Source organism: Crocuta crocuta, unplaced genomic scaffold, assembly GCF_008692635.1.
Source record: "Crocuta crocuta isolate KB4526 unplaced genomic scaffold, BGI_CrCroc_1.0 scaffold32, whole genome shotgun sequence".
Classification (NCBI taxonomy): Eukaryota; Metazoa; Chordata; class Mammalia; order Carnivora; family Hyaenidae; genus Crocuta; species Crocuta crocuta.
The window spans coordinates 9,792,325-9,817,655 of record NW_027529424.1 but is presented as its reverse complement, the minus strand read 5'-3'; the positions used below and the strand labels follow the sequence as shown (position 1 = coordinate 9,817,655).

The 25,331-nt window shown below is 40.0% G+C and overlaps 1 protein-coding gene across 1 annotated transcript in view; it reads left to right on the top strand.

The window, feature by feature from the left end:
- Positions 1-605: 605 nt before the first annotated feature.
- NET1 (neuroepithelial cell transforming 1) overlaps positions 606-25,331 on the top strand; it is a 58,215-nt gene continuing 33,489 nt past the window's right edge. Inside the window, exons 1-3 of the mRNA XM_077758543.1 lie at positions 606-643; positions 19,216-19,282; positions 23,846-23,905. Coding sequence (XP_077614669.1) covers positions 621-643; positions 19,216-19,282; positions 23,846-23,905 — 150 coding nt within the window. The 5' untranslated portion in view covers positions 606-620. The remainder of the gene's footprint in view (positions 644-19,215; positions 19,283-23,845; positions 23,906-25,331) is intronic.

Genomic DNA, 25,331 nt, shown 5'->3' with positions numbered 1-25,331 from the left:
CGGAAGCCCTAATGGACAGTCAGACAGGTACCGGGCCTCGGGGTCTGAACGCAATCCAAGGCCATCCAGCCTCCAGCCCCGCCTGGTTCCAAGGGAGCGCCGAAGGGGCGGGACTTCACGTTTCCCAGCAACCGCGCGCTGCCCCNCGGCCCCCTGCTTCGCGAGAACCGGCCAGTCCTTGAACCCCGCCCGGCTCACGGCCGCAGCCTCGCGGGTGGAGAGATCGCGGGGGACGGTCCCTGGCCTGGTCTGTCCCCGGTCTGTGCCGTGTGTGGAAAGGGTGGGCCCCACAGGGTCTCAGGGCCGTGTCCGGAAGGGGGGGGGGTGTGCAGAAGTCCTGGCAGCCTCCCTGTAGGAGGCGGCGGGTTCAGGGACTGGCCGCGCACCTTCCACCTCTAAGGTCCGCATCTGCGAAATGGGGATTCTAATCGCACCGCGTCCTACAAGTTGTAAACAGGTGTACGCAGCGCCCATGCGCACGGGGGTGTGTTAACCGTTTGCTGGTTGTTAATGAAGAGCTCCGCAGCTGCGCGTGCTTTCAGAAGCCCCGGGGTCCGCGTCGCACGCTGCTCTGCGTACAGCACGGCCCCTTTCGTGCTTCATAGTCTAGTCATGCCCGGATGCGCCGACCCCTTTTTCAGAGGTAGGACACCTGACTTTCATGAACAAGGCATTTATCAACCCACTGGGGGGTTTGTTTTTAGGTTTTTTTAAGGTTATTTATTTTGGGGGGTGCGCGGGTGAGGTCCAGGGAGGACACAGAGGGCCTCCAGCAGGCGCCCCGGCACAGTGAGCGCGGAGCCCCGCGAACCCACAAACCGCAAGACCATCCCCTGAGCCGAAACCGAGAGTCGGAGGCCCATCCGGCTGAGCCGCCTAGTAGGTGACCGCATAAACCCCTTGTTCAGTGACTCTGCAGAGATCTAGGGGTTTGGGTGGTTGTGTTTTTTGTTGTTGTTGTTGTTGTTGTTTTTCATTAGAAACTGATTTTTATTATTCTGTAGTTTAGGGTCCTTCTTGTCTTACACCTTTGTGAAATCTCTGTAGTGATTACAGTCTCTATTTAACAAGTGTTGAGAGCAGAGGGAAAGAAGGCATCTCAGCCTGAGAGATGGAAAGACTAGTTACGGAAAAGAGAATCTCAGAAATAGGGAGAAAGGCCATAATCTGTACATACAGCATCGGGTGGTCAAGCTGGGAAGAGAGTTAAGGCATGGACAAGGGGATAGAGATCACAGAGGGCTGTGTTGCTTTTCTTTTTTCTTTAATGTTTATTTTTGAGAGAGAGAAAGAGAGAGTGAGCGAGCAGGGGAGGGGCAGAGAGTGGAAGAGAGAATCCCGAGCAGGCTCCACGCTGTCAGCACAGAGCCTTACAGGGGCTTGAACTCACGAATCCTGAGATCATGACCTGAGCTGAATCAAGAGCCATCGGCGCTTAACTGACTACACCACCCAGCGCCCCCTCCCCTCACCAGTGTTGCTGTTTTTATTTAAAAGAACAAAAGGAAAAGCCTCCCATGGTGATGACATTTGAGATCTGAAGAGATTAAGGCTCTAAGCCCTGGGGGGGGGGGGGGCAGCAAGTGCAAAGGCCTTGAAGTAGAAGCTCATCTGGTGTGTTTAAGGAAATGCGGAGAAGCCAAGATGACCCAGTGGAGTGAAACGGGAAGAAGGGCACAGGCAGAGGTCAGAGACGCGGCCCGGCGAGACGGTGCCGTACCTGCGATAGCACTGGAAGGACTTCAGATCTGAAGTAGTGAGTTGGGGAGCAAGACCGAATGGAGTGACCTGTGTTTGAAAAGGACCACTGACCGTTATGTGACGAGAGAAGCAGGGACCAGAAGCAGAGGCTGGTGTAGTCGAGACATCATATGAGAGTGGGAGACGGGAAAAATATTCGTCTTTGGGATGTGTTTGAAAATGGGATTTGCAGGGGGATTAAGTGTGGAGTTAACAGAAAAAGGCAGAAGGAACACGAAGGCTTCTGGCCTGAGCGCTGGGCTTTACTCTTCTCAGAAAAGGAAGACTAGGGCAGAAGCTTGCTTTGGGAATGGGTTTCGAATCCTCTTAAAGAGTTCATCACAATTTTTTTTTCTTTTCTCTTTCTTAAATTGAAGTATGATTAAGAGACAGTGTTATATGAGTTTCAGGTGTATAACGTAGCGATTGATTAGTCTACTCATTGCTGTCTTTTTTGCTTTCTTTTTCTTAACCTTTTATTGAACTATCACACTTAAAGAGTGCACAGATCTTAAGCGTTTAGCTCACTGAAATTTCATAAAGCAAACCCACCTGTGGAGCCAGATATAAATTTGAGAGTTGTCAACAAATAGACTTGAAATCATGGAACTGGGAAATCATCTAGCTTGTGATTATAAAGAAGAGTTTGAGGATGAACTCCTGAGGGCCCCCCAACATTTAAAGGTCGGGGTAAAGAGGATACTCAGAAGGAGCAGCTGGTGAAGTAAGAAAGGAACCAAGAACCGTACCGGAGAGGCCCAATGAAGAAAGGCTCTCAAGAAAGAGGATACGGTAGACTGTCAGATACTACTGAGAAGGAAGGCTTAGAAAGTGGAAGTTTAGATACGGAACAAAAAGACCATTAAGTCTGATAATGAGAAGAGCATATTATCTTAGATCATTTCCACAGACTAATTAAAATACTGAATTTACAATGTTTGCAATGGGTTGAGAAGAGAATGAGGTATGATTTTTCAAGAAATATGTGAATCCCAGACACTAGAACTATGGAGTTGGAAAATACTATCCTTACTCAAAAGAGTTTATAATTTTATGGAAAAGAAAGATAAATTAATAACTGTGATAAAAGTCACTGTAGAGGTATAACAGGATGCTACTGCAAATAAAAGGAACACTCACAAAAAGAACAAGAAATGATTTCCTGTTGAAATCTCTGAGTCTTGGAGGACCAGGTTAGAGAGGTGTAAAGGGGTGATCTCATGTAGGGGAGAAAGAAGCATGTGAAAAGGTCCTGAGGCAAACAAACATGAGTTCTAGGTATCACTCCTAGTTGGCTGTGGCTAGGGGCTAATTGTGTAACGGGGCGGATTTAGGGATAGTGATGAGAGATTATCCTAAAGAGCCATATCATGAAGGAGCTTTGAGTGCCATGAGAGTTTGGGTTTTATCCAAGGTGATGGGGAAATACTGAAAGACAAGGCAATGACATGATCGTAGTATTTTCATTTTAAAAGGTCATTCCCTCACTGAGAAAAATAGGTAGCATTTGGGAGTCATAACACTCTTTTTAAGTCTTATAAAACTATTTCTAAAACGTGCCGATATACATAAAATTTCAAATTTGTGGTCCCTTGCAGGCCGGCTCTGGGTACCAAATTAAAAATCCGAAGTACAGATGATGACTTGGTGGGAGGTCAGTCTGCAGTAGCCTGAATGAAAAACGAGCAGCGTTTGAATCTGATAGGTGGCGATGAGATTGGAAAACAAGAAATACTGAGTGTGGATTACACTTTGAAGAAGCAGGAAGGCAAGAAAGAATAATGGAGGGAGGCGACACAAGTTTGTGCAGCAGACTCTTAAGGGATAAACTTGTTATCTTTGGGTAATAGACGGAGGGGTGGAAGAGACAGAAGAGAAGAGATGGTTAGCCACGAGGCAGAAAAGGAGGGAATTCAAAGCAAGAGTAAAGAATTTAGCCTGGCTGAGAGCTGTGGGTGGTATGCTTTTAGGTAAGTTTGAGGAAAGGGGTAGGTTGTGAGCAAGAATTTGAGATCTTTCCTGCCAGGCTCTCATTTTTCTGTGTGAGGGTGGAAGTAAGGTCTGCTGAGAAAAGGGTGATGGCAGCAGTGAGGTTCAAAGAGCCTTGGAGGAGAACTCGGGAGTGAAGTAACTAATCCGAATTCCATCTTCCAGAAAGGCTGTGAGACCTCTCTAAGAATACATAAAATATGACAGTAATATTAATAGTGGAATAAGAAACAACTATTCAAGCTGATATCAGATCCAGAAATCATAAGGAAAAAGACTGATGTATAAGTCTATGTAAATGTAAAACCTGGGGCGCCTGGTGGCTCAGTTGGTTAAGCGTCCGACTTCGGCTCAGGTCATGATCTCATGGTTTGTGGGTTCGAGCCCCTCGTCAGGCTCTGTGCTGACAGCTCAGAGCCTGGAGCCTGTTTCAGATTCTGTGTCTCCCTCTCTCTCTGCCCCTCCCCTGCTCACATTGTTTCCCTCTTTTTCTCTCTCAGAAATAAATAAAACATTAAAAAAAAAAAAGAACTATTTAATTTTTATATAGGACGTAAAGTACGGGTACTGTTTCTTTTTCCTGTGGCTGTCCCGTTGTCCCAGCAACTGGGGGAAAGCCTTACGAAAAAGCAGTTGACCGCAGGTATCTTAGTTTATTTTTGGACTTCCAGTTTTATTCCCTTGATCTTTGTGTTTCTCCTTCTGCCAGCACCACACCTTATTGATTATTATTGCTTTGTAGTAAGTTTTGAAATCAAGACATACGAGTCCTACTTTGTTCTTCCTTTTACATGATTGTTTCAGCTATTCTGAGTCTCCTGTGACTCCATATGAATTTTAGGACGAACTTGTCCGTTTTCACAAAGAAGTCAGCTGAGATTCTGATAGGGATTACGTTGACTCTGTAGATCAATTTTGGAAGGTGTTGCCATTTTAGCAATGTTAAGTGTTCCAATCTATGAACAAAGAATGTTTTCCCAACTATTTAGATCTTTAACTTCTTTCTGCAGTATTTTGTGGTTTCCAGAGTATAACTTTTGTACTACTTAATATGTTTCTAAATATGTTTTCTTTTGAACGCTATTGTAAATTGAATTTGTTTCTTAATTGCAAGTGTATGAAAATGCAGTTGATTTTTGTAAGTAGATTTTGTATTCTGCACTGCTGCTAAACACATCCTGATAGCTTTTTGGTGAATTTTTTAGGATTTTCTACATACAAGCTTATGTCATCAGTGAATATAAATAGTTATAGTTCTTCTTTTCCAACCTGAATACCTTAATTCTCTTCTCTTTCCTAATTGCTCTCACTGTAACCTCTAGTACACTGTTGAGCAGAATTACTGAGACTGGAAAGATCCTTGTCCAGTTCCTGATCTTAGGGGCAAAGCCTGCAGTCTTTCACTTTTATGATGTTAGCTGTGGGGTTTTGTAGATGCCCTTATCAGACTGAGGAAGTTCCCTTCTATTCCTAGTTTTTTAAGTGATTTCATCTTGAAAGCCTTTTAGATCTTTATCAAATGTTCTCTCTCTCCCTAACCCCCGTTTTGGTCTACTTTTTATTTTATTGATGTGGTGTATTAATTTTTAGGTGTTAAAACACCTTTGCCTTGCTGGTATAAATCCTCTTTGATCATGGTGTGTAATTTTATACTGTTGGATTCAGTTTGCTAATTTTTTATTGAGGATTTTGCATCGATGCTCACAAGAGGTATATTGGTCTGTAGTTTTCTTCTGCTGTCCTTGTCTGGTTTTGGTATCAGGTAATACTGGTCTCATGAGTTGGATGGTGTTCCCTACTCTTCCATTTTTTGGAAGAGTTAGTGAAAAATTGGTATTAATTCTTTAAATGTTTGGTAGGATCCAGGGGTAAAGCCATCTGGACCTGGACTTTTCTTTGCGGATATTTTTTTGATTGCTAATTCAGTCTCTTTTGTTGTTCTAGATGTCCTTCTTAAATCAGTTTCAATAATTTGTGTCTTTTAGGAATTTGCTGCTTTCATTTATACTATTTAAGTTGTTGGCATACAATTATCCATGGTATTCTTTTACAGCCCTTTTTGTTTTGTAAGATAAGTTGTAATGCTCCTTTATTTCCAATTCTAGTAATTTGAGTCTTCTTTTTATCTTGGTCTGTCAGCCTAGAGATTTGTCNACACAGAATGTGAAACAGGCTCCAGGCTCTGAGCTGTCAGCACAGAGCCTGACATGGGGCTTGAACCCAGAAACCGTGAGATCATGACCTGAGCCGAAGTCGGACACTTAACAGACTGAGCCACCCAGGCGCCCCAAGAGATTTGTCCATTTTGTTGATGTTTACAAAGGACCAGCTTTTGGCTTCTTTGATTTTTTTTTTCTCTTTTTCTATTCTCTGTGTCCTTAATTTCTACTTTTAACTTTTATTATTTCTGTCCTTTTGCTTGCTTTAGGTTTAGTCTGCCCTTCTTTATCCAGTGTCTTAAGATGGAAGATTATTTATTTGAATTTTTTTTCTTAATATAGTTTATAGCTGTAAATTTCCTCCTATGCACTACTTTAGTTGGATCCTATATGTTTTGATATTTTGTGTCTTCATTGTCATTAATATCAGATTATTTTGTCATTTCCCATTGCTCTCTTCTTTGACCAATTGATTATTTATGAGTGCATTGTTTACTTTCCACATATTTGTTAGTCTCCCAATTTTTTTTCCTGCTGTTGATTTCCAATTTCATTCCACTGTGATTGAGAACATATTTTTATTATTTATATCCTTTTAAATATATTAATTTTTGTTTTATGCCCTAGAATATAGTCTCTCAAGGAGAATGCTTTTCATGTGGATTTGAAAATGTATATTCTTTTAGAAGTAGCGTCTATAGATGGCTGTTAGATCTAGTTGGTTTATAGAGTTCAAGTATTATATTTTTTTGTTGATCTTCTAGTTATTCTACCATTATTGAAGATGAAGTATCGAAGCTGCTATTGTTGAATTGTCTGTTTTTCCCTTCATTTCTGTCAGTGTTTGCTATCTGTATTTTATTTGGTTATTAGGCGCATATATATTTATAATATTATATTTCCCTGATTGATCCTTTTATCATTATAAAATGGCTCCCTTACCTTTGGTAATTGTGTTTTGTTTTGTTTTAGATTCTGTTTTGTCTGATATTAATATGGCCAGGCTTGTGGTTTGCTGTTTGCATGATTTCTATCTTTTTACTTTCAAGCTGTTTGTATCTTTGAAGCTAAAGTATGTCTCCTATAGATGGTACAGTTGACCCTTGAACAATGTGGTTTTGAGCTGCATGGATCCACAAAGAAGTGGATTTTTTTACAGTACTGTAAATACATTTTCTTTTCCTTATGATTTTCTTAATACTTCCTTTCTCCTAGCTTATTTTATTTTATTTTTTATTATTTTTTTATTTCTAGGAGAGAGAGAGAGAGAGCATGAGCAGGGGAGGGTCAGAGACAGGGAGTCACAGACTGAAATAGGCTCCAGGCTCTGAGCTGGCAGTCAGCACAGAGCCCGACACGGGGCTCGAACCCACGAACCGCGAGATCATTACCTAAGCAAAAGTCAGACGCTTAACCGACTAAGCCACCCAGGCGCCCCTCTCCTAGCTTATTTTATAGTAAGAATGCAGTATATACTCCACGTAACATACAAAATATGTGCTGACCTACTGTTTATGTTATAGTTAAGGCTTCTGGTCAACAGAAGGCTGTTAGTAGTTAAGTTTTGAGGAGTCAAAAGTTATATGTGGATTTTTGACCACATGGGGGTAGTTCATGATGTGCTCCTAACCCCTACATTGTTCAAGAATCAATGGTATATAGTTGGATTATGTTTCTTTCTTTTAAATCCAGACTGACAATCTCTGTCTTGCAGTTGGGAGATTTACTCCACTCCCATTTAATGTTGTCTATTGATTAGTTTGATTTATGCCTGCTCTTTTACTTTTTGTTTTATATATGACCTTGGTTTCTCTATTTGTCCTTTATTGCTTTCTTTGCATTAAGTTAATGTTTTCTAATTAATGGCATTTTAATTTCTTTACTGATTGTTTTTTTCATTTAAACTGATTTTATTTGTGCTCTTTGTCTTTTTGGGTAGATTCAAATGACCAACTAGACTCACTTGCTTTTAGCCTGACTACTTCCTTTTCGTATGTAAGACAGGTCTACAGACAACAGATTTTCTCAGTTTTTGTTTATCTGATAATGTCTTTATTTCCCCTTCATATTTGAAAGCTAGTTTTGCTGGAATTGGAATTCTTTGTTGATCATCTTTCTCTTTGAGCACTTTGAATATGGCATCCCACTGCCTTCCAGTTTCTGGTTTCTGCTAACAGGTCAGCCATTAATCTTGCTGGGATTCCCATGTCAGTAGCAATTCCATTTTCTCTTGCTCCTTTCAAGATTTACTCCTATGTTTGACCATTTTTACCGTGATTTATCAGTGGGTATCCTTGAATTTATCTTGCTTGAAGTTCACTGAGTTTTCTGGATATGTAGGTTATTGTTTTTCAGTAAATTTGAGAAGTTTTTAGGTATTATTTCTTCAAATATTTTTTCTGCTCCTTTCCTCCTGGTACTCCCGTTACATGTAGGTTGGATGAGAAATTTGGCAGATAAAGCAAAATTTTAATAGTGCATACATGTAAAACAAGAATTGTATGTGTAGGAATTTATCTTAAAGTAATTGTACAAGTATATGTGGGTATATGTGTTAAAAAAGTGCATCAGAACATGTCTTTATAGTAAAAAGTGGAGAAAAAACAGTGGTAGGAAATTAAATACATTATGACACTTTAGTGAAATATCATTAACTATAATCGTTTTAAGTCTTTTTCTATAATTCTGATGGAGTTTATGTGTTATCTCAAAAAGGTATATGTTTCTTTTTCGTATATGTTTCTTTTTCAGGTGTGCATTTTCTTTCTGCACCTGTGCATGGTTTTCTAGAGCAGCCGTTCTTTTTCTTGTGGCATCAGGACTTACATTGTAAATTTTTTAAAACAAACAGACCCATTATATTTGCATAAACAACATATTTTTAAAACAAAGATTCTCAAAAACAAAAATTAGTGAGAAGTGGAGTTTTTTAAAAAGTTTTATAAATTTCTAATATCTAACTTAACAAAAGAGCAGGATTCTTATATCTGCTGCTTGCAGTGTAAAGATGAAGTATTTTATATAGAGAATGAAGTACATGAGTATATAAAGAAAATCTGCCCTGAAACAGATTTTTAGTTCAAAAAATGCATGAGTCCTTTAATAGCCTGTTTTCAGACAATTGTGGATATTCTTTGATAATACACCAGAACTTGACAAGTGGTAGTTTCTTAAAGTTTGGCTGCAGTTTGGAATCTATTTGCAAGTTGGAAATTTGCAATTGGAAATTGTTGCTGGGAGCCGCACTGGCCTCACTGGACGACAGTCACAGCGAGGAAATGGCAGCGTTTGCATAGCTCCTGCCACGAGAAATGAAAACTGGTATCTCCTTCTGCTACTACTGGCTCATGTTGGAAATGAGGCTGCGGGTATTGACCAGGCCTCACAATATTCCAGATCAGACCGATAGTCCCCACACAGATTGCTCATAAGGAAAGGCATATTCCTGCCTTTTCAAAAGAGACTTCAGATGAAAGCACTGTGGATGATTGTCAAAAGCTCTTCCTATGGGCCTTGCAGATCCAAGACTTAGATAATAAAGGGGGCTAAGAACACAAGAGTTACAACGGAATCTGGCCCTGAGACAAAGAGCCTAATTTAGACTTAAGGACAGATATCCACCCCCAACCCAATTGTTTCTGCTTGGAGCACAGCCACCCCGCAGGCATTTGTGATCAGTATTTGGAGTGACTTATTCTGGCCTTGAAAATGCTGATTGCACCCTATGAAGGAACCTATTAAGGAACTTTTTCTTTTGTGATTATGGGAGCAAATATTGTGTTTCCTGAAAGACCTGTTTGTCTTGATACTTCTCCTTAAAACAAACAAGCTATTGACCCCTGCCCACAAAGAACTAACTTCACCCTTTTTTGCTAAAAACATTGTCTTGTGTGCTAAAGATATCTTCCTTCCCCGTAGGATAAGCATCTAAATCACCTACTTCAGTCACTATTGATAAAGGTTATACAGGAGTCTTCTACAAATCTATGTTCGGGGAACTTCTTATATATCAAACAAGTTTGTCATCAGAAATCATTGTCTAAGGCAAATGCCACTTCTGTGCCATCCCCCAAACACTTAATTACAAAATAAAGTTGAACCGCAGTCAGAGCAGAGATGCCTGCGTGGTGACCAGAAAGATTCTCGGGGCTCTCACCCCTCCCTCGCCGACACCGTCCATCCTTCAGGGACCCCTGGACCTGCCGGAGCCGGCCTCCAACAAATTGTATCAATGAACTTTTCATTCTGTTACATTAAAATCTGCCTTTTATAAAAAAATTTGAATCTCTGCCATGGTTTTGAGACATCATGTATTTGTCATTTGGAAAATACTGGTGTACTGAGTTAAGCAGATCTTCCAAACGTTGATACATATTGACATACTGTCACATGCTGTCAAAAAATCGCAATCATTTAGGGGCGCCTGGGAGGCTTAGTCGGTTAAGCGTCCGACTTTCCGACTTTCGCTTAGGTCATGATCTCTCGGTTCGTGGGTTCGAGCCCCACGTCGGGCTCTGTGCTGACTGCCAGCTCGGAGCCTGGAGCCTGTTTCAGTCTGTGACTCCCTCTCTCTCTGACCCTCCCCTGCTCACGCTGTCTCTCTCTCCTAGAAATAAATTAAAAAAAAAACATTTAAAAAAAAAATCGCAATCATTTATGTAATCACTGGTCTCACCTGAAGAGCTTTTCAGTGTTGAGATGTCGTGCCCACAATGAAGGATACAGTTTTCCAAAATTCTAATTTTCATTTGAAAGCACAAATTTTCATCATTGGCAGCAGTACTTTATTGTAGAGTAAGTGCCTGCAAGATACCCACGTCTAAATGATGATAGTTTGTCTGTTAGTGGCTCTCTCTCAAGTAAAATTCTGTTCTCTGAAAATGAATAGCTAATTCAGTTCACAAATCCATTGATTACCATATTGCTTTTCCTCAAGACAACATCATCACACCACCTATGTTCTCTTACTCAGAAAGGATCATCCTCTGGCAATTTTTATCTTCAAATGGTTACATTTTATCTGTTTACATTTCATATCTAATTTTTTTTTTAATTAATGTGTTTTGTCTCTGGCTGCTTTTCAGAGTAGAGAAGATATAACCCAGTGTATTAAATGGAGAATTTGGAATTAGTTAAATCAGCTTATACATTGTAACAAAAGAGAAGAAAAAGTTTATGGTATGTTGGTAGATTAGACAGTGTAAGTGTGCAGGATATAATATTATAAGGTGCAGAGTCCTAAACTGAAAGTGAGGTGTGAGGTTGGGGGAGTGTTGGAAGAGTAAAGAAAGGTTTGAAGTAGTTATTTCCAAGAGTAGGGGAGGAAATGACAAGGGAAATGTAGTTGCTGGGCACAGCGAAGACCCGCCTAAAATGTGTGATCAGGAATTTAAAGTGAAACTAATCAGCCTGGGTCAGGGGTGGGAGGTGAGTGTGCATGTGTTTGCACACATATACATAAACATGCATGAATGCTGCTGTTCCCAAGACCTGCCCTTTAATCACAGTGACCCACAGAGCTCCACAGGTCTGGAGCTCATTTCCAGCCACACCCACTGCTAATTATTAATCCTGGCCCACCAACCAAGAAACAGGCTAGATTAGAGGATGAACTAGGTGATAGAGATTGCTAGGCTGGACAGAACCTAGGAGAGATGTAAGATTTACTGTTTTAAAGCCTGTAGCAAGTGAAATAAAGGATCATGAACCTGATTCGCCTCTGCTAAATATTGATTTTGGGGCAACGTATCATCTGTGTGGCCACTGCTGTAGGCTCTGGCAGGAAGAATATAGAGACCCCTGGACTCCAGGAGGGTGTCAGCTTCTGTGTGGGTTTTACATGGGCCTGTCAAATCCTTTGTCCCTTTGGGTCCTCTGTTCTGCGTAGTGGGAAAGGGGCTTGTCCACGGAGTCAGAGCTTGGCCTGCTTTCATGGTCTAGTTTCCCTGACGATGAGTCTCTTCTGGCCCCACCTTTAATCCAATTCATTGTTTTCTCCGGAAATGTACATTATTTTAGACTGAGACCCACAACCAAATAAAATTTTAGTTTTTAAAGAGTTTAGGCTTTACAGTAATGCTTCTTCCTGGGTTCAGACTCTGGCTTTTGAGAACTTAATCTCTTTAAATCTCATTTCATAGTATCCGTCTCATAAGGTTGTGGAAATTATATGACATAATTCATGTCAAGCATTAGAACAGTACCTAGACCTAGCAAATATTCCAAGAATATTGGGTATCATTTGTATTGTTTGCAGGAAACACCAGAACTATCACTTATTTACAGTGTATCAGAGTATTTAGCAATTAGCTCTGTAGTCAGCTCTTGTAGAGGTGGGGTAGTATAGTTTTCCAGTGTGGTAGAGCTGGACTAACCAGATGTAAATCCTGATTCTGCCACTGACCACTTTGAGGCCTTGACCAGTTTCATTGATAGCTGCCATCAGCCTCTTCATCTGTAAAGTGGAAGTCGTAATAGGACCTGCCTTATAGAGTTGCTGTAAGGATTGAGTCAATGCATAGAACTCATATAAACTTCTGTTTTTATGTACATAATAAGCATTCAATAAATTTGCTGCTGTTATTATTTTTAAAAAAACTGACTCATCCATTTTAGTACTGAAAGAGAGGGCCTTAGCATTTAGCACAACTTATTTTATAGAGGAGGCATGTGAAGTTCTGTGAAATTTCACAGCTAGATACTGGGAAAGGTTTGTCCTGCATTTCCTAACTCCTAAACTCCATGTTTGCCATGCTTCCTCCACAGAATGTCTCTACAGAGATATATGAGTAATATCAACCAGCAGAATAATTACTGTCACTCATGTGACCACATTTAAGGAGCTCTCCTTTGCAAATACTACAATTTTTTAAATATAAATAACATTTAAATAATTTTATTGCTGTCCTTTGGAGCCTAAGGAGAATCTATTGAACATTATACATCACTTGTATGGTAAGAATGAAAATCCATATTAATCCTTTTAAGGATTTTATAACATTTTCCTTCTAATAGATAGGAAGTAGGGTTCTCCAATGGTAGAAAGATAATACGATGCCTATGATCTACCAGTAGTGATGGGATTTACTCTTTAAATTTTGTTTTTCCAGTAAAACTGATGAATTTGTAGAATAATATACAGTAATATACAGGGTTAAAGGTACAGTCTTAAGCCAGGCTAGCTGTTGTATAAACTCAGATCTAAGGATCCCTGCTCCCCTTAAGGAGATTTAACTTTTTGGATAGGCTGTTTTTCCAATTATGTTTTAAACTAAATTAAGACATATAAACAAGTAGTTGAGCCAGTTTTTTATAACCTAGGATTGTCATTATTACCGTTTGTATAGTTGCTAAAAATAAAAGGATACCCACGATAGCTCCTAAACTATTTGATTCCACATCAAATGACTACTTTTTAAGTTTTATTGAGCTACAATTTGCATATCTTAACATCTACCCATTGTAAGTGTGCAGTTGAGTGACTATTAATAAATGTATGCAGCTGTACAACTATCACCACGATCCACTGTTAGAAATTTCATTTCATATCCACAGATATTACCCCAAGTTTGTAATCAGGCCCCACGTCCACCCTCAGGGCTAGGCAGCCTCTGATCTGCTTTCCATCTGTATAAATGTATACTTCTGGACATTTCATATAAATGGAATCATACAATATATAATCTTGCAGTTCATCCATATTATGACATGCATGAATATTTCATTTGTTGCTAAATAGAATTCCATGATATGAAATGAATATTCCATATTTTTATTATTCCATTTACTGGTTGTTAGAGATTTGAATTATTTCCAGTTTCAGCTGTTATAGGTAATGCTGCTATGAACATTTATAAAGAAGTCTTTGGGAGAGATACAGGTTTTCATTTTTCTTGGGTAGATTCCTAGAAGTGGATTTGCTGGGTCATATGGTAAACTTATGTTTAACGTTTTTTTAAAGTTTTTTTTTAATGTTTATTTGTTTTTGAGAGAGACTGAGCATGAGTGGGGGAGAGGCAGAGAGACAGACACACTCAGAATCTGAAGCAGGTTCCAGGCTCTGAGCTGTCAGCACAGAGCCTAATGCAGGGCTCAAACCCATGAACCATGAGATCAAGACCTGAGTCGAAGTCAGATGCTTAACTGACTGAGCCACCCATGCACCCGTGTTTAACTTTTTAAGAAATTGGCAAACTGTTTTCCAAAGTCCTTGATTTCCAAATATGTATGCTTTTAGATATTGTTCTCTTCCCTCACCAGTACTTGCCACTGTTAACTATCCCCTGTGCCATCTCCCCTGAATTCAGTGCTGTGGGCAAGGCACCCTAATAAGGATGTTGGAATTAAATAATATAAAGGTACTATGTGATAGTCTGAATATTGGTGTAGAATGTCCTGATACCTGGAATGTGTGTGTGTGCTGGCTTCTAGATGCTCAGCTTTGTTCTAGACTAGAGAAGATCCAAGATGTATCTATTATTTGGGGCTCACAGATAACAAAGTTGAGAAAACCCCAGTAGGGTAAAGGATATAGTCTAGAGTTCACCTCCTGCAGCACCTTTATGAAATGAAAGAGACAATTTCCTAATAGCAAAGATGCTGAGCAGTCCAGACAACTCCACCACATCAGATAACTGACCCAAATAAATGAATTGTTTCAATAATATTTGTCATTGTTTCTTGCCTAATTCACAAAGAAATTGAGAACCTGAGTAGTTCAGCACCCCGAATATCAACAAATGTTAACTACAGAGAATAGTTTTCATCATTCTTTCTACATTCGTGGTACCCTTGGCGTCTATAGATTGAAATTTTAACTTCCAGGTGTTTGTAGGTAGTCTGTGACTCGGCTGAGGCATTCCGTGAGTTGCACTGTGCGGTGTGGGACCGATTTCCCTTGTCACCGCTGGGTTCTTCCTTGTTCTCTCTCGCGGGGACCCATCTCCCTCCGCACTGCTGGCTTCTCTCCCTGCCCTCCCACGCGGGGACCAGTTCTCCGTGGCAGCTTTAGAGACATCGCAAACGGTTTTCACTTAGACTTTCTCGTATTTTAGGTGTCCTGTGCCTCAAGTCTTCTTACTGCTAACGTCAGTGACCTAGTCTGCTGTGCTCCTATCTTCTTCAGTCCTTCTATTTTGCTGGCTTTTTAAAAACACTACTTTGCTAACTCATTTTGGTTGTTTTTCATTGTAAACCCCTAAATATCTACCTTATTATAAACCCGTATCTTTACATTTTTGTGATTTTCCTTTTTAATTGGAAGAATTTTCTCACTTATGTTGTCCAGTACATTTTTATGAAAATGTTCACGAAGCTACCTTTCCACTATTTATAATTCAATTCAGCTCTTAATTATGTGCCATGATAGAGGAGGGCCATGGCACAAATCATAATCTTTGAAAACATAATTTGGTTTAAGAGTGAATTGATGAAGTTTTTCTCTTTTTGAACATCAACTTTATGATTATAATTATGTTTTGTTTAGATTAAAGCTAGTTTAGTGTAAAACTAATTTACATTGTTCAAAACCACGCCAAAAAGTAGGAAAGGAAGTACGATGTTAGAGGCCAAGGAATAATGACAATGGGATCAATAGGAAACACGGTTTAATACACCAAGCTCGTTCCTTCCTGTATTAATTTATTTTCTGCTTTAAGTGTTGTAATTGTTTGAATATGTAAAAAAAGAGATTGGACACAAATTATTAAAAAGATGGAGGACTGTCATTTCTCATTTCAACTGTTAATACCTTTTTAAATGGACTCTACTTAGTATCTTCTAGAAAGGCCACTTATAACCTTTTTGTTTTATGAAATCAAACATTTTTTCCCACAAGGATCTAAAATAGCCATTATTACATTTGGAGCCTGACCCCTATGAAAGATGACTGCATGTCTTTCCCAAGATTTTTAAAAGTTGGCACTATCTTACATGATTTCTGGGCACAATGTGTTTATTGGATTATTTTTTTCCATGGGTATTCAAAATAGGTGCCTGTTATTGAATTGGGAAAAAATAGCATTACTGTAAAACTGATTACAGCTTGTACTGGAAAGAATCTTACCATCTAATTGGAAGTATATTTCCAGCTGACCTATTTAAAATTCCTACGAGCTATTTTTCTTTTCAGCTTTCAAACATCAAATTCATTCTGAGGTCAGTTTGGTTTATTCTAGGGACCAAAGAAATGAATAACTTTGGTTTTGTGTTCTCCTCAGCACTTGTCGTAGGAAGTATTTACTGAATATTTTAAGTGCCACCATGATTACTACTTTGTAGTGAATATTTGCATTGGATTCAAAATAATCTTCTGAGAAATCATAATTGCTGCTTCTCAGCCCAATCCCCACTGATGTTTTTATTAACCACATAGTATCTGATAGAGCAGTGTTTTTAAAAAGTGTGATTGCCTGGGTGGCTTAGTCGGTTAAGCGTCCGACTTTCGCTTGGGTCATGATCTCGCCGTTCATGGGTTCGAGCCCCGCGTCGGGCTCTGTGCTGACTGCCAGCTCAGAGCCTGGAGCCTGTTTCAGTCTGTGACTCCCTCTCTCTCTGACCCTCCCCTGCTCACGCTGTCTCTCTCTCTCTCTCCTAGAAATAAATAAAACATTTAAAAAAAAAAAAAGTGTGATCAATGGATACATGTGGTCTGAAGAAGGTTTTGTTTTACCCTGTGATCTTTTGTCACTGTTTAGTCTTATGGGTTATAATTATTTTGGATGTCATGTTGGTTTAACCTAAACCTCATGGAGTGTTTTATCAAAAATCATACCATTTTCTTCATTGTTACTTTTTTTTGCAGTGACAAGAAAAACCAATGGTTAAGTTATCTTGCCCCTCTAAAGAGGCCCTCAGGGAAAAAATTCTGAGCTTTAAGAGTAATAAAAGGTTTACCGTGTTTTAATCTTTCACAATTATTTAGGAAATGTTTGCTTTAAATATCTTAAGACCTTTCTGCATATGTTTCTAATTATTATTAGTGGAATTGTATTTTCACAGTGTCGGCATCCTTGGTAGACACTGAACTGAACCGGCATAGGGAGGAAAGGAAGAATCTATCGGTTTCGTCATTGAACCCTTTTTCTAATCTGCTGCTCCTAACTTGGCTGCTATTGCGCCGGCCCCTTACTATCTATTGTAAGCAGTGGCGGGGCTTCCTCCCGATTGGTCTTTCTGACAAGTCTTGCCTTCCTCCACTTCATCCCTGTTACTTAGAATTCCGTGGCTGATAGCTGCCACCGTACCTATTCAAGATCAAGTCCATACTCTTTAAGGGTTGTTCTGTAAGGCCCTTCCTTATTTCTTTTGGCACTCAAACATAAGGAACTACTGTACTTTCCCAAAAGCCCAAAAGTCTCTTGTATGCTTTGCTAATTGCTGTTTCTCCCATTCAGCTTTAGCGTTACTCTGGTGTTGATTCTTCTGTGAAGCTTGTTTGTTATCATCTTTCTTCTTGTAGCCGTTTTCCCTTGTGTTCCTTGTCAAAACAGAAACAAACTTTGACTTTATACTTAGAGAACTACCAAAGCCCTCATATTTGATTTAAGCCTGTGCATTCTTGTAGCTGTAATAGCTATCCGTGGTATTTCTGTAAGTGGATCAAGGGTGAGAGGTGGAATGAATATACAAATGGAGAACGGCCTTAGAATCCAGAAAGCTGAACAATAACTGATGTAACGATCAACCCTCAGTGGCCACAACTTCATCAATAACTGTCAGATTCCCTAATTTTCATCCTCACTTCCAACTTTAAACCAATCAGAGCAAGCCAAATGTGCGATCCCAGCCAATCACAGAGGAAGCGCACTCACGCCAGCTTCCCAGGCCCACAGCTTCCACTCGGGGCACACCTGAAGCCGTCCCTTTTCTCCACGATGAGGACTTCCCACTCTCTACCCTAACGCGGGAAGGGTCTGCCTGAACAGTGATGGAGGGTGACTCCCTTGCCTCTAGCAAGCTCTAAATAAATAGACCTAACTTTTCTGATTTATCATTTATTTCTATATGAGGGAAAACCTATTTTATAATTATTTACATCTGAAGTGATTTATGGTGAGTATAGTTTATAAACTGAATTTCCTGTGCTAGCTGTATTTTGTGATTTTCTGCATCTTTCACAAACATAGAGGTTTATATTCTAAAGGCGAAGACAGGTTTTTGTTATAAGGATTTTCTTAACTTAATTCCTTACATTTAATGGAAAAATAACAGAGAAATCTGTCACTTGATAGTAACAAACAAAATCCTAGTCAAATATTAATCTTGCTTGAGGTCTTTGTCTTGGATATAGTTATTCAGAGTTGGGTTTTTTTGGGGGGGGGGGTCTCCTGGGTGGCTCAGTTAAGCTTCTGACTTCGGCTCAGGTCATGATCTCACAGTTTGTGAGTTCGAGCCCCGCGTCAGGCTCTGTGGTGACAGCTAGCTTAGAGCCTGGAACCTGTTTCAGATTTTATATCTCCCTCTCTCTCTCTGAACCTCCCCTGTTCATTCTGTCTTTCTCTCTCTCTCTCTCTCTCTCTCAGAAATAAAACATTTAAAAAAAAACTATTAAAAAAAAAGAGGTTTTTTTTGGTTAATTAAACCATAATTTTTTTAAAAAAAATCAGTACATGGAAGAGATATAAACATGAAATGCAAATTAGTTGTATTTGGGTTTATTTTTATGTTGAGCATCCTTTTATTCTTGTTTTTAAAATATTAGGTGTGCATGTTGAATTTTATTAGACAATTTTTGCATCATTTACTGCTTTTTATTTTTTATTTATTTTTAAATTTTTTAATGTTATATTTATTTCTGAGAGAGAGAGAGACAGCGTGAGCAGAGGAGGGTCAGAGAGAGAGGGAGACACAGAATCCGAAACAGGCTCCAGGCTCTGAGCTGGCTGTCAGCACAGAGTCCGATGCAGGGCTTGAACCCACAAACCACGAGATCATGACCTGAGCCGAAGTCGGATGCCCAACTGACTGAGCCACCCAGGCGCCCCTACTGCTTTTTATTTTTCCTATTAGTATAATATACTGTATAAATAGATTTCTTACTATTGAATCATGTATGTTTCTAAAATAAACCTACTTCATTTGGTGAATTATTTTTAATGTTTTCTAATTTTATAAAGGCCCTTTCACTTTCATAAAGATTCTAAAAGTGACCAGACTCACACCTGATTTTGTTTTGCATTCCCTCATTTTTATTTTTACAACTGAATGATTAATAAGGCTGTTTTAAACAATTTTGAATCTATGAAAAAGATAGCTTTTTATCTGTCTAGGGTTTTATGTTACTAAAGTTACTCTCAGCTTATTTATTGCTCAAATTTTCTTTTAACAGACATTCCCTTCGGAGAGGTAGCTCCTTCACATTTTTGACACCTGGCCCGCATTGGGACTTCACTTTGGTGAGTAGCAGGCTAGGTTTTTATTTTAAGACACTTATAGAATTAATTCTTAGGTGTCTTTCAGTCTGGTGTACAACTCAGGTGTCTACACTTATCTGAGTATCTTGAGGTACAGAGTTTCTATTGCCATCTTTGGTGGCCTGATTTAATTCTTTTCTGCTAACAAGGGAAAATTTTATTTCAGTTGAATACAAAACCTATTTTGAAAAGTACCATATCTGTTTATTTTTAGCCTTATACAATCCTTTTATTCCTACCAGTGTGAAAATTAAGAGAATATATGAGGAAATATTAAGTTATTTTTATGTACATAGTCTTAATTGGGTTTTTTCCTTGGTTGAAAAATTTAAAAATGATTGCAGATGGTATATATGATGTATGAATTATTTTGTTACTAATCATCTTAGTATAAGGGACTGTTTCATTATTTTTAGAATGAGATTTACTAAGGCATCTATGCAAACTCACGCCAGAAAATTGATTATTTTTATAATTAAAAACTCATTACCTTATAATACTCCTATAAATAACATCTACAAATAGAGCATGATTCTTATGTTTCCTTATTTGGGGTAAATAGCAAAAATTATTCTGTTTCTAGTTTGCCAAGCTTAACTTGATCATGTGCGGATGGATTCAGCAATTCATACTAATTTGTATTCTGTTCTTTTGTATTTAATTTATATTTCTGTTGGGGACTTCTGTTAAGATTTCTGTACTCTTATACAAATTACATGTATTATTGGTCAGTAAAGCATTCATAGCAAGTCTCCTGATTTTAATATAATTCTGTATCTTCCTTGAAATATTTTTCATCTTGGTTTCTTTCCACTATGAGTTGACAAGTCTAAACTCAAACAGAAAGACTTCAGTGGAGAAATACCTCCAAACTTGATTTTGCAAACGTATCAGCAAAAATATTTTGAACACATGCCCTGATACATTCATTAAGAATGTTTATGTATGTACCACCATCATTAACTAATAACTCAAAGCAGAGTACTTACTTAAGGTGAAGTTCATGATAGTGGACATAAGTCCATATTTCAAATAGCCATGATAATTTTACAGTGCGAAGTCAATTTTTTGGATCTGATTAGATCACCATTGTCTTTAACCTAATAATGTAGGTGATGATGAGCTCATCATCTGTGTATTAAATATTAGTAAAGCTTCTTTTTAAGGATTAATAACTACATACAAAGAGAAGCCCTGACATTTTCTTCCTGCACCCCAGGGAAGATACCTTGCGTGTCCCCTGGGATCAGTGCATCCCACCTGGGAAAACACTTTGTAGAGTTCTCCCCTGATAAAAGGACTAGCTCATGGATCGTGTATTAAAACTTCGGGATTGTGATTAAGGAGTGCTAAGAGGGAAGTTTATAAACTTTTAAATACGTAGTTTAAGAAAGGAACAAAAAGTAAGCATCTGGGAAGCATTTAGAACGAACCAAGGAAAATAGGAGGGAGAGTAGACAAAAATAGAATCAGCCCCACTCATGATGAAGTTCTTGGCAAACCAGGAGTAGAACAGACCTTGCTGAGCCCAAGACCAACACAGACTAAAACATTCCCTTAAAATTTGAGAAAAAGCCTGCTCTCACCATGTCTATTCAGCATCATACTAATAGTGCTTCTAGCCAGCACGGTAGGGCAGGGAAACAAGTGCTGTTCACATTAGAAAGGACAAGATGTCATTACGTAGGGACACTATGACTGTCTACATAGAATATCCAAGGGAATATTAATAGCAGCCATTAGAACTAATAAAAGTTCAAGAAGGATTACTAGCTCTAAAATTTATAAAAATAAGTAGAATGTATATACATGTGTAATATTCAGTTAAATGTAATTTGCAAAGATGCTTTTATGGAAATAAAAACAATTTTAAAAACTATGAATAAATCTATAAAAAGATCTGTAAGACTTTTATGGAAAAAAATTGGAAAGAATTAGTAAAGAACAAAGACACCAAATTAAATGGAAAGATAGTCATGCAGGGAAAGACTCAATAACATTAAAATGTCAGTACTCCTCATATTTATAAAGTCAGTGCAGTTCTGATAGAAACCCCCTCGAGTGTTAGCACTCTCGTTCTACAGTTCAGGGAGAAAAGTAGAAGGCCCAGAACAGCATTGTGCAAGTCAGAAACATATGACTTACTGAGGGAGCTGTTAAGACTTACTCCAAAGGTACGGTAATTATGGGCATGTGATGTGGATGTGGGTATAGCCGGTAGAACTGCGGTAAGAGAGAGCCCAGGAAATATATGCGGCTGAGAGCTGACCAGGGAGTTGTGCGTATAGCACATGGTTGCACGGGTGAGGCAGCTAGCACGAGAGCTGTCTGGGGAACCATGCTTACAGCACGTGGTGGCAGGGGAGAGGCAGCTAGCATGAGAGCTGCCTGGGGAGCCGTGCTTACAGCACGTGGTGGCAGGGGTGAGGCAGCTAGCATGAGAGCCGACCGGGATCCATGCTTACAGCACGTGGTGGCAGGGGTGAGGCAGCTAGCATGAGAGCTGCCTGGGGAGCCGTGCTTATAGCAGGTGGTGGCAGGGGTGAGGCAGCTAGCATGAGAGCCACCTGGGGAGCCGTGCTTACAGCACGTGGTGGCAGGGGTGAGGCAGCTAGCATGAGAGCCGACCGGGATCCATGCTTACAGCACGTGGTGGCAGGGGTGAGGCAGCTAGCATGAGAGCTGCCTGGGGAGCCGTGCTTATAGCAGGTGGTGGCAGGGGTGAGGCAGCTAGCATCAGAGCCACCTGGGGAGCCGTGCTTACAGCACGTGGTGGAAGGGGAGAGGCAGCTAGCATGAGAGCTGACTGGGAGCTGTGCTTAAAGCAGGTGGTGGCAGGGGTGAGGCAGCTAGCATGAGAGCCGACAGGGATCCATGTTTACAGCACATGGTGGCAGGGGTGAGGCAGCTACATGAGAGCCGACTGGGATCCATGTTTACAGCACGTGGTGGCAGGGGTGAGGCAGCTACATGAGAGCTGACCAGGAGCTGTGCTTATAGCAGGTGGTGGCAAGGGTGAGGCAGCTCACTGTGCCACTTCATACCAGGTACACACAAATTCCAGATGGATCGAATGTATCAATATGAAAAGCAGAACTTTAAAATATTTAAAAGAAAATACAGTAGAGCGTTTTAAAATCTGTTATAGTTCTTTATACATACGCTGACATATGTATATGGTTTTATAGAAATGTGTAAGTACAGTCGTGTATAAGCGTTTTCCTTCAGTGTATACACTTCTTTTTGCCTGGCGGTTTCCTGCGCCTCCCCTTCCTCTCCCGTCACCTCTTCCTTCCCACCACCTCCACTCTAACCCGGGTCGGCGATGCCGTATCTGTCCCTCTGTGTTGCGCATGTGATTTTTTTTTTTAAGTTTATTTATTTTGAGAGCAGAGGGAGGGGCAGAGAATCCCAAGCAGGCTCCACACTGTCTGCACAGAGTCCGATGTGAGGTTCACATCCACAAACTGTGAGATCATGACCTGATCCAAAATAAAGAGTTAGACGTTCAACCAACTGAGCCTCCCAGGCGTCCCCTCTTTTATTTTTTATTTTTATTTTTTTTTTGGCTCATACAATTATCAGAGACACACACAGCCTCACATATTAGATACACGTGCAGGATTTTTTGCTTAGTTTGCTTTTCAAAATTAGGATCATATTATTCATAGTTTTTCTAGATCTTCTGGATATGACCTTAGGATCAATAAAGATTTCTTGTCCCTCATTTGTTTTTCTGAAAACTTTACAGAGAGACTTGGTGCAGATAACTTTTCCGACTTCACAGAGCTGCCTCTCTTCTTGTTTTTGCGGTGCCTCACTTCTGAGACTTCCAGGCTCCGTCTGTTTTCCCCATTTTCATCTGAAGTTTATCTTTCCTTTTCTCTCTTGTCCCTGCCCTGCTTGATTTTGATTCCAGTCCCCCCAGTTTCTCCTGGGGGCCGTGGCTGGTCAGGTCAGAGAGTTCCAAGGGCGAGTCTGTGTCACAGGCGGTCTGACAAGGCATTTTGAGGTGGGGGCTCCTCTGCCGTACCGAGGGAGGACCGGCATTGCAGATTGTGTCCTGCTTCGCCACTCGAGGGGCCGCAGGGCCAGGCGCCGACGGGGACTGATGGCTGGCTGGAGTGGGTTTGCTCAGCGGAGGAGTCCTGCTCGGGCCAACAAGTCTTATTACTCTGGGCCGTGAGAGCCATAGGATAAATAATATGGGTTCTTGTTTTTAAAAAACTTGCTGCCTTTATTATGTCTAAAACATATTTTACTTTTTCTCTAACAAGTACAGACAGCACTTGACTTACATAAGAGTTCTGTTCTGAGAAAGCTCTACGTAAGGGTTTTGAATAGAATGAAATTCGCAGCATGAGATGATTCAGTCGGGGACTCTTTAAACAGTATAGATGCCAGAGATCATTTATCACCATCCCTCGTAAAAACAATTCCCTCGTGAGTACAGCTTCACTGTTTTCTGGTTTTATATGGAGCCTTTGTTTAAGGAAGCAACATGCAGTCCTTCTGTATAAGAATGAAATCTTTTTTTTCATACAGAAAAGAAAGCGGAGAGAGAAAGATGATGATGTCATAAGCCTTAACAGCCTTGATCTGAAGGTAAGCCTTCCTGCTCTGAAAGAATTTAAAAAAATACAAAGAATTTAAAGAATTCTAAAAATATGCAGATAGTGTTTTATTTTTGTGCTGTAAGAATAACAAATGCTAATTTTTTAAAAAATTTTAAGTGCAAAACTGAGTACTATTAGCTCTTACATATATTGTCTTTTTTCTGTGTACTTCTTTGTTAAAAACGAGGTGAAAGCCCCCCTCACAACACTGGTGGGCTTCAGCTGGTGAGGTCACACTCGCTGCGTAAAGAGGCCAGGCCTGCCGTCCAGGGAAGGTAGGGCTGTGGTGAGCGCGCAGCCCTCCTGGGAGAGGTACTGCTGCTCTGCTCGCCTAGCGCTGCTTGTAGGATGGCCGCGTCTGGGTGGTTACGTGACATCTCTGGACCTCCAAGTGTCTGACCGTGCAGGCCAGACAGCTAGTCTGCAGTCAGATGTGGCTGCACACATCCTGCGTGTGACCTGTCACAAACTAAACTCCAGGGCGCACTTGAAAATACTGCCGTATCCTTTTATGTAAAATTGTACTTAAGTCCCCAAACCTGGTATCCCCGGGATTAGTCCATTTTTGTCAGTTGGTGAATTTTACAGAACCATCTTGTTTTAAGAACCTTTTTTAAGGAGTTATGTGAAGGTTATATATGTTGTGAGATTTTTTTTTAAATGTTTGGCATCATGTTTAATGATGACAGCTGCTACTTCTTTTTAAAGACAAGGTATTTTATAGGTCGGCGCATCAGCATTTTACCAGATCCAGCAGGGCCAGTGTGTGTGTGTGTGTGTGCGTGTGCGTGTGTGCGTGCGCCGCGCATATGCGCATACATACATAATGTCTTTATGGAAGAATTGTGTGTTTTAAGTGTTAGACTTTTGCAGAACCGTTTTTAGTTACATTTTAAAATGTTGTATTCAAAGAAAGAAAAAGGATGAAATGGCAACCCTTTTTAGGTAGGCTTCAACTCAGATCATGTACAGAAATAGGACAGTATTCGTGGTTTGCCACCGTAAAATCCGTGGTCCCATCTACTGAGACATACTCCTCTTGTTTACCCCACCTTCCGCAGTTACCACCGTATGATCAAATCACGCTCATTTATCCAACTACTCGCCTACTCGCCCCTGGGTTATTTTGAAGCAAATCCTTCAGGTTGTAACATTTTCCTTGTGTCATCAGATTTGGTGCTCACATTTCCATTGACTTGTCTTACACTTTTTTCTGTTTTCGTTTTGTGCATTTTGTCTATTGGAGTTGGAATTCATAATAACGTCCATACGTTGTGATTATGTCTCTTAATAGGTTCTTTGGGTTTAATCTGTAGGTTCTCTCTCTAGCTTTTTTGTTTCCTTGCAGCTTTCTGTTGTCGAAGAAGAAACAATGTGTAGAACTTTCCATAGCTCCATGGTATTTCTTTTGTCCC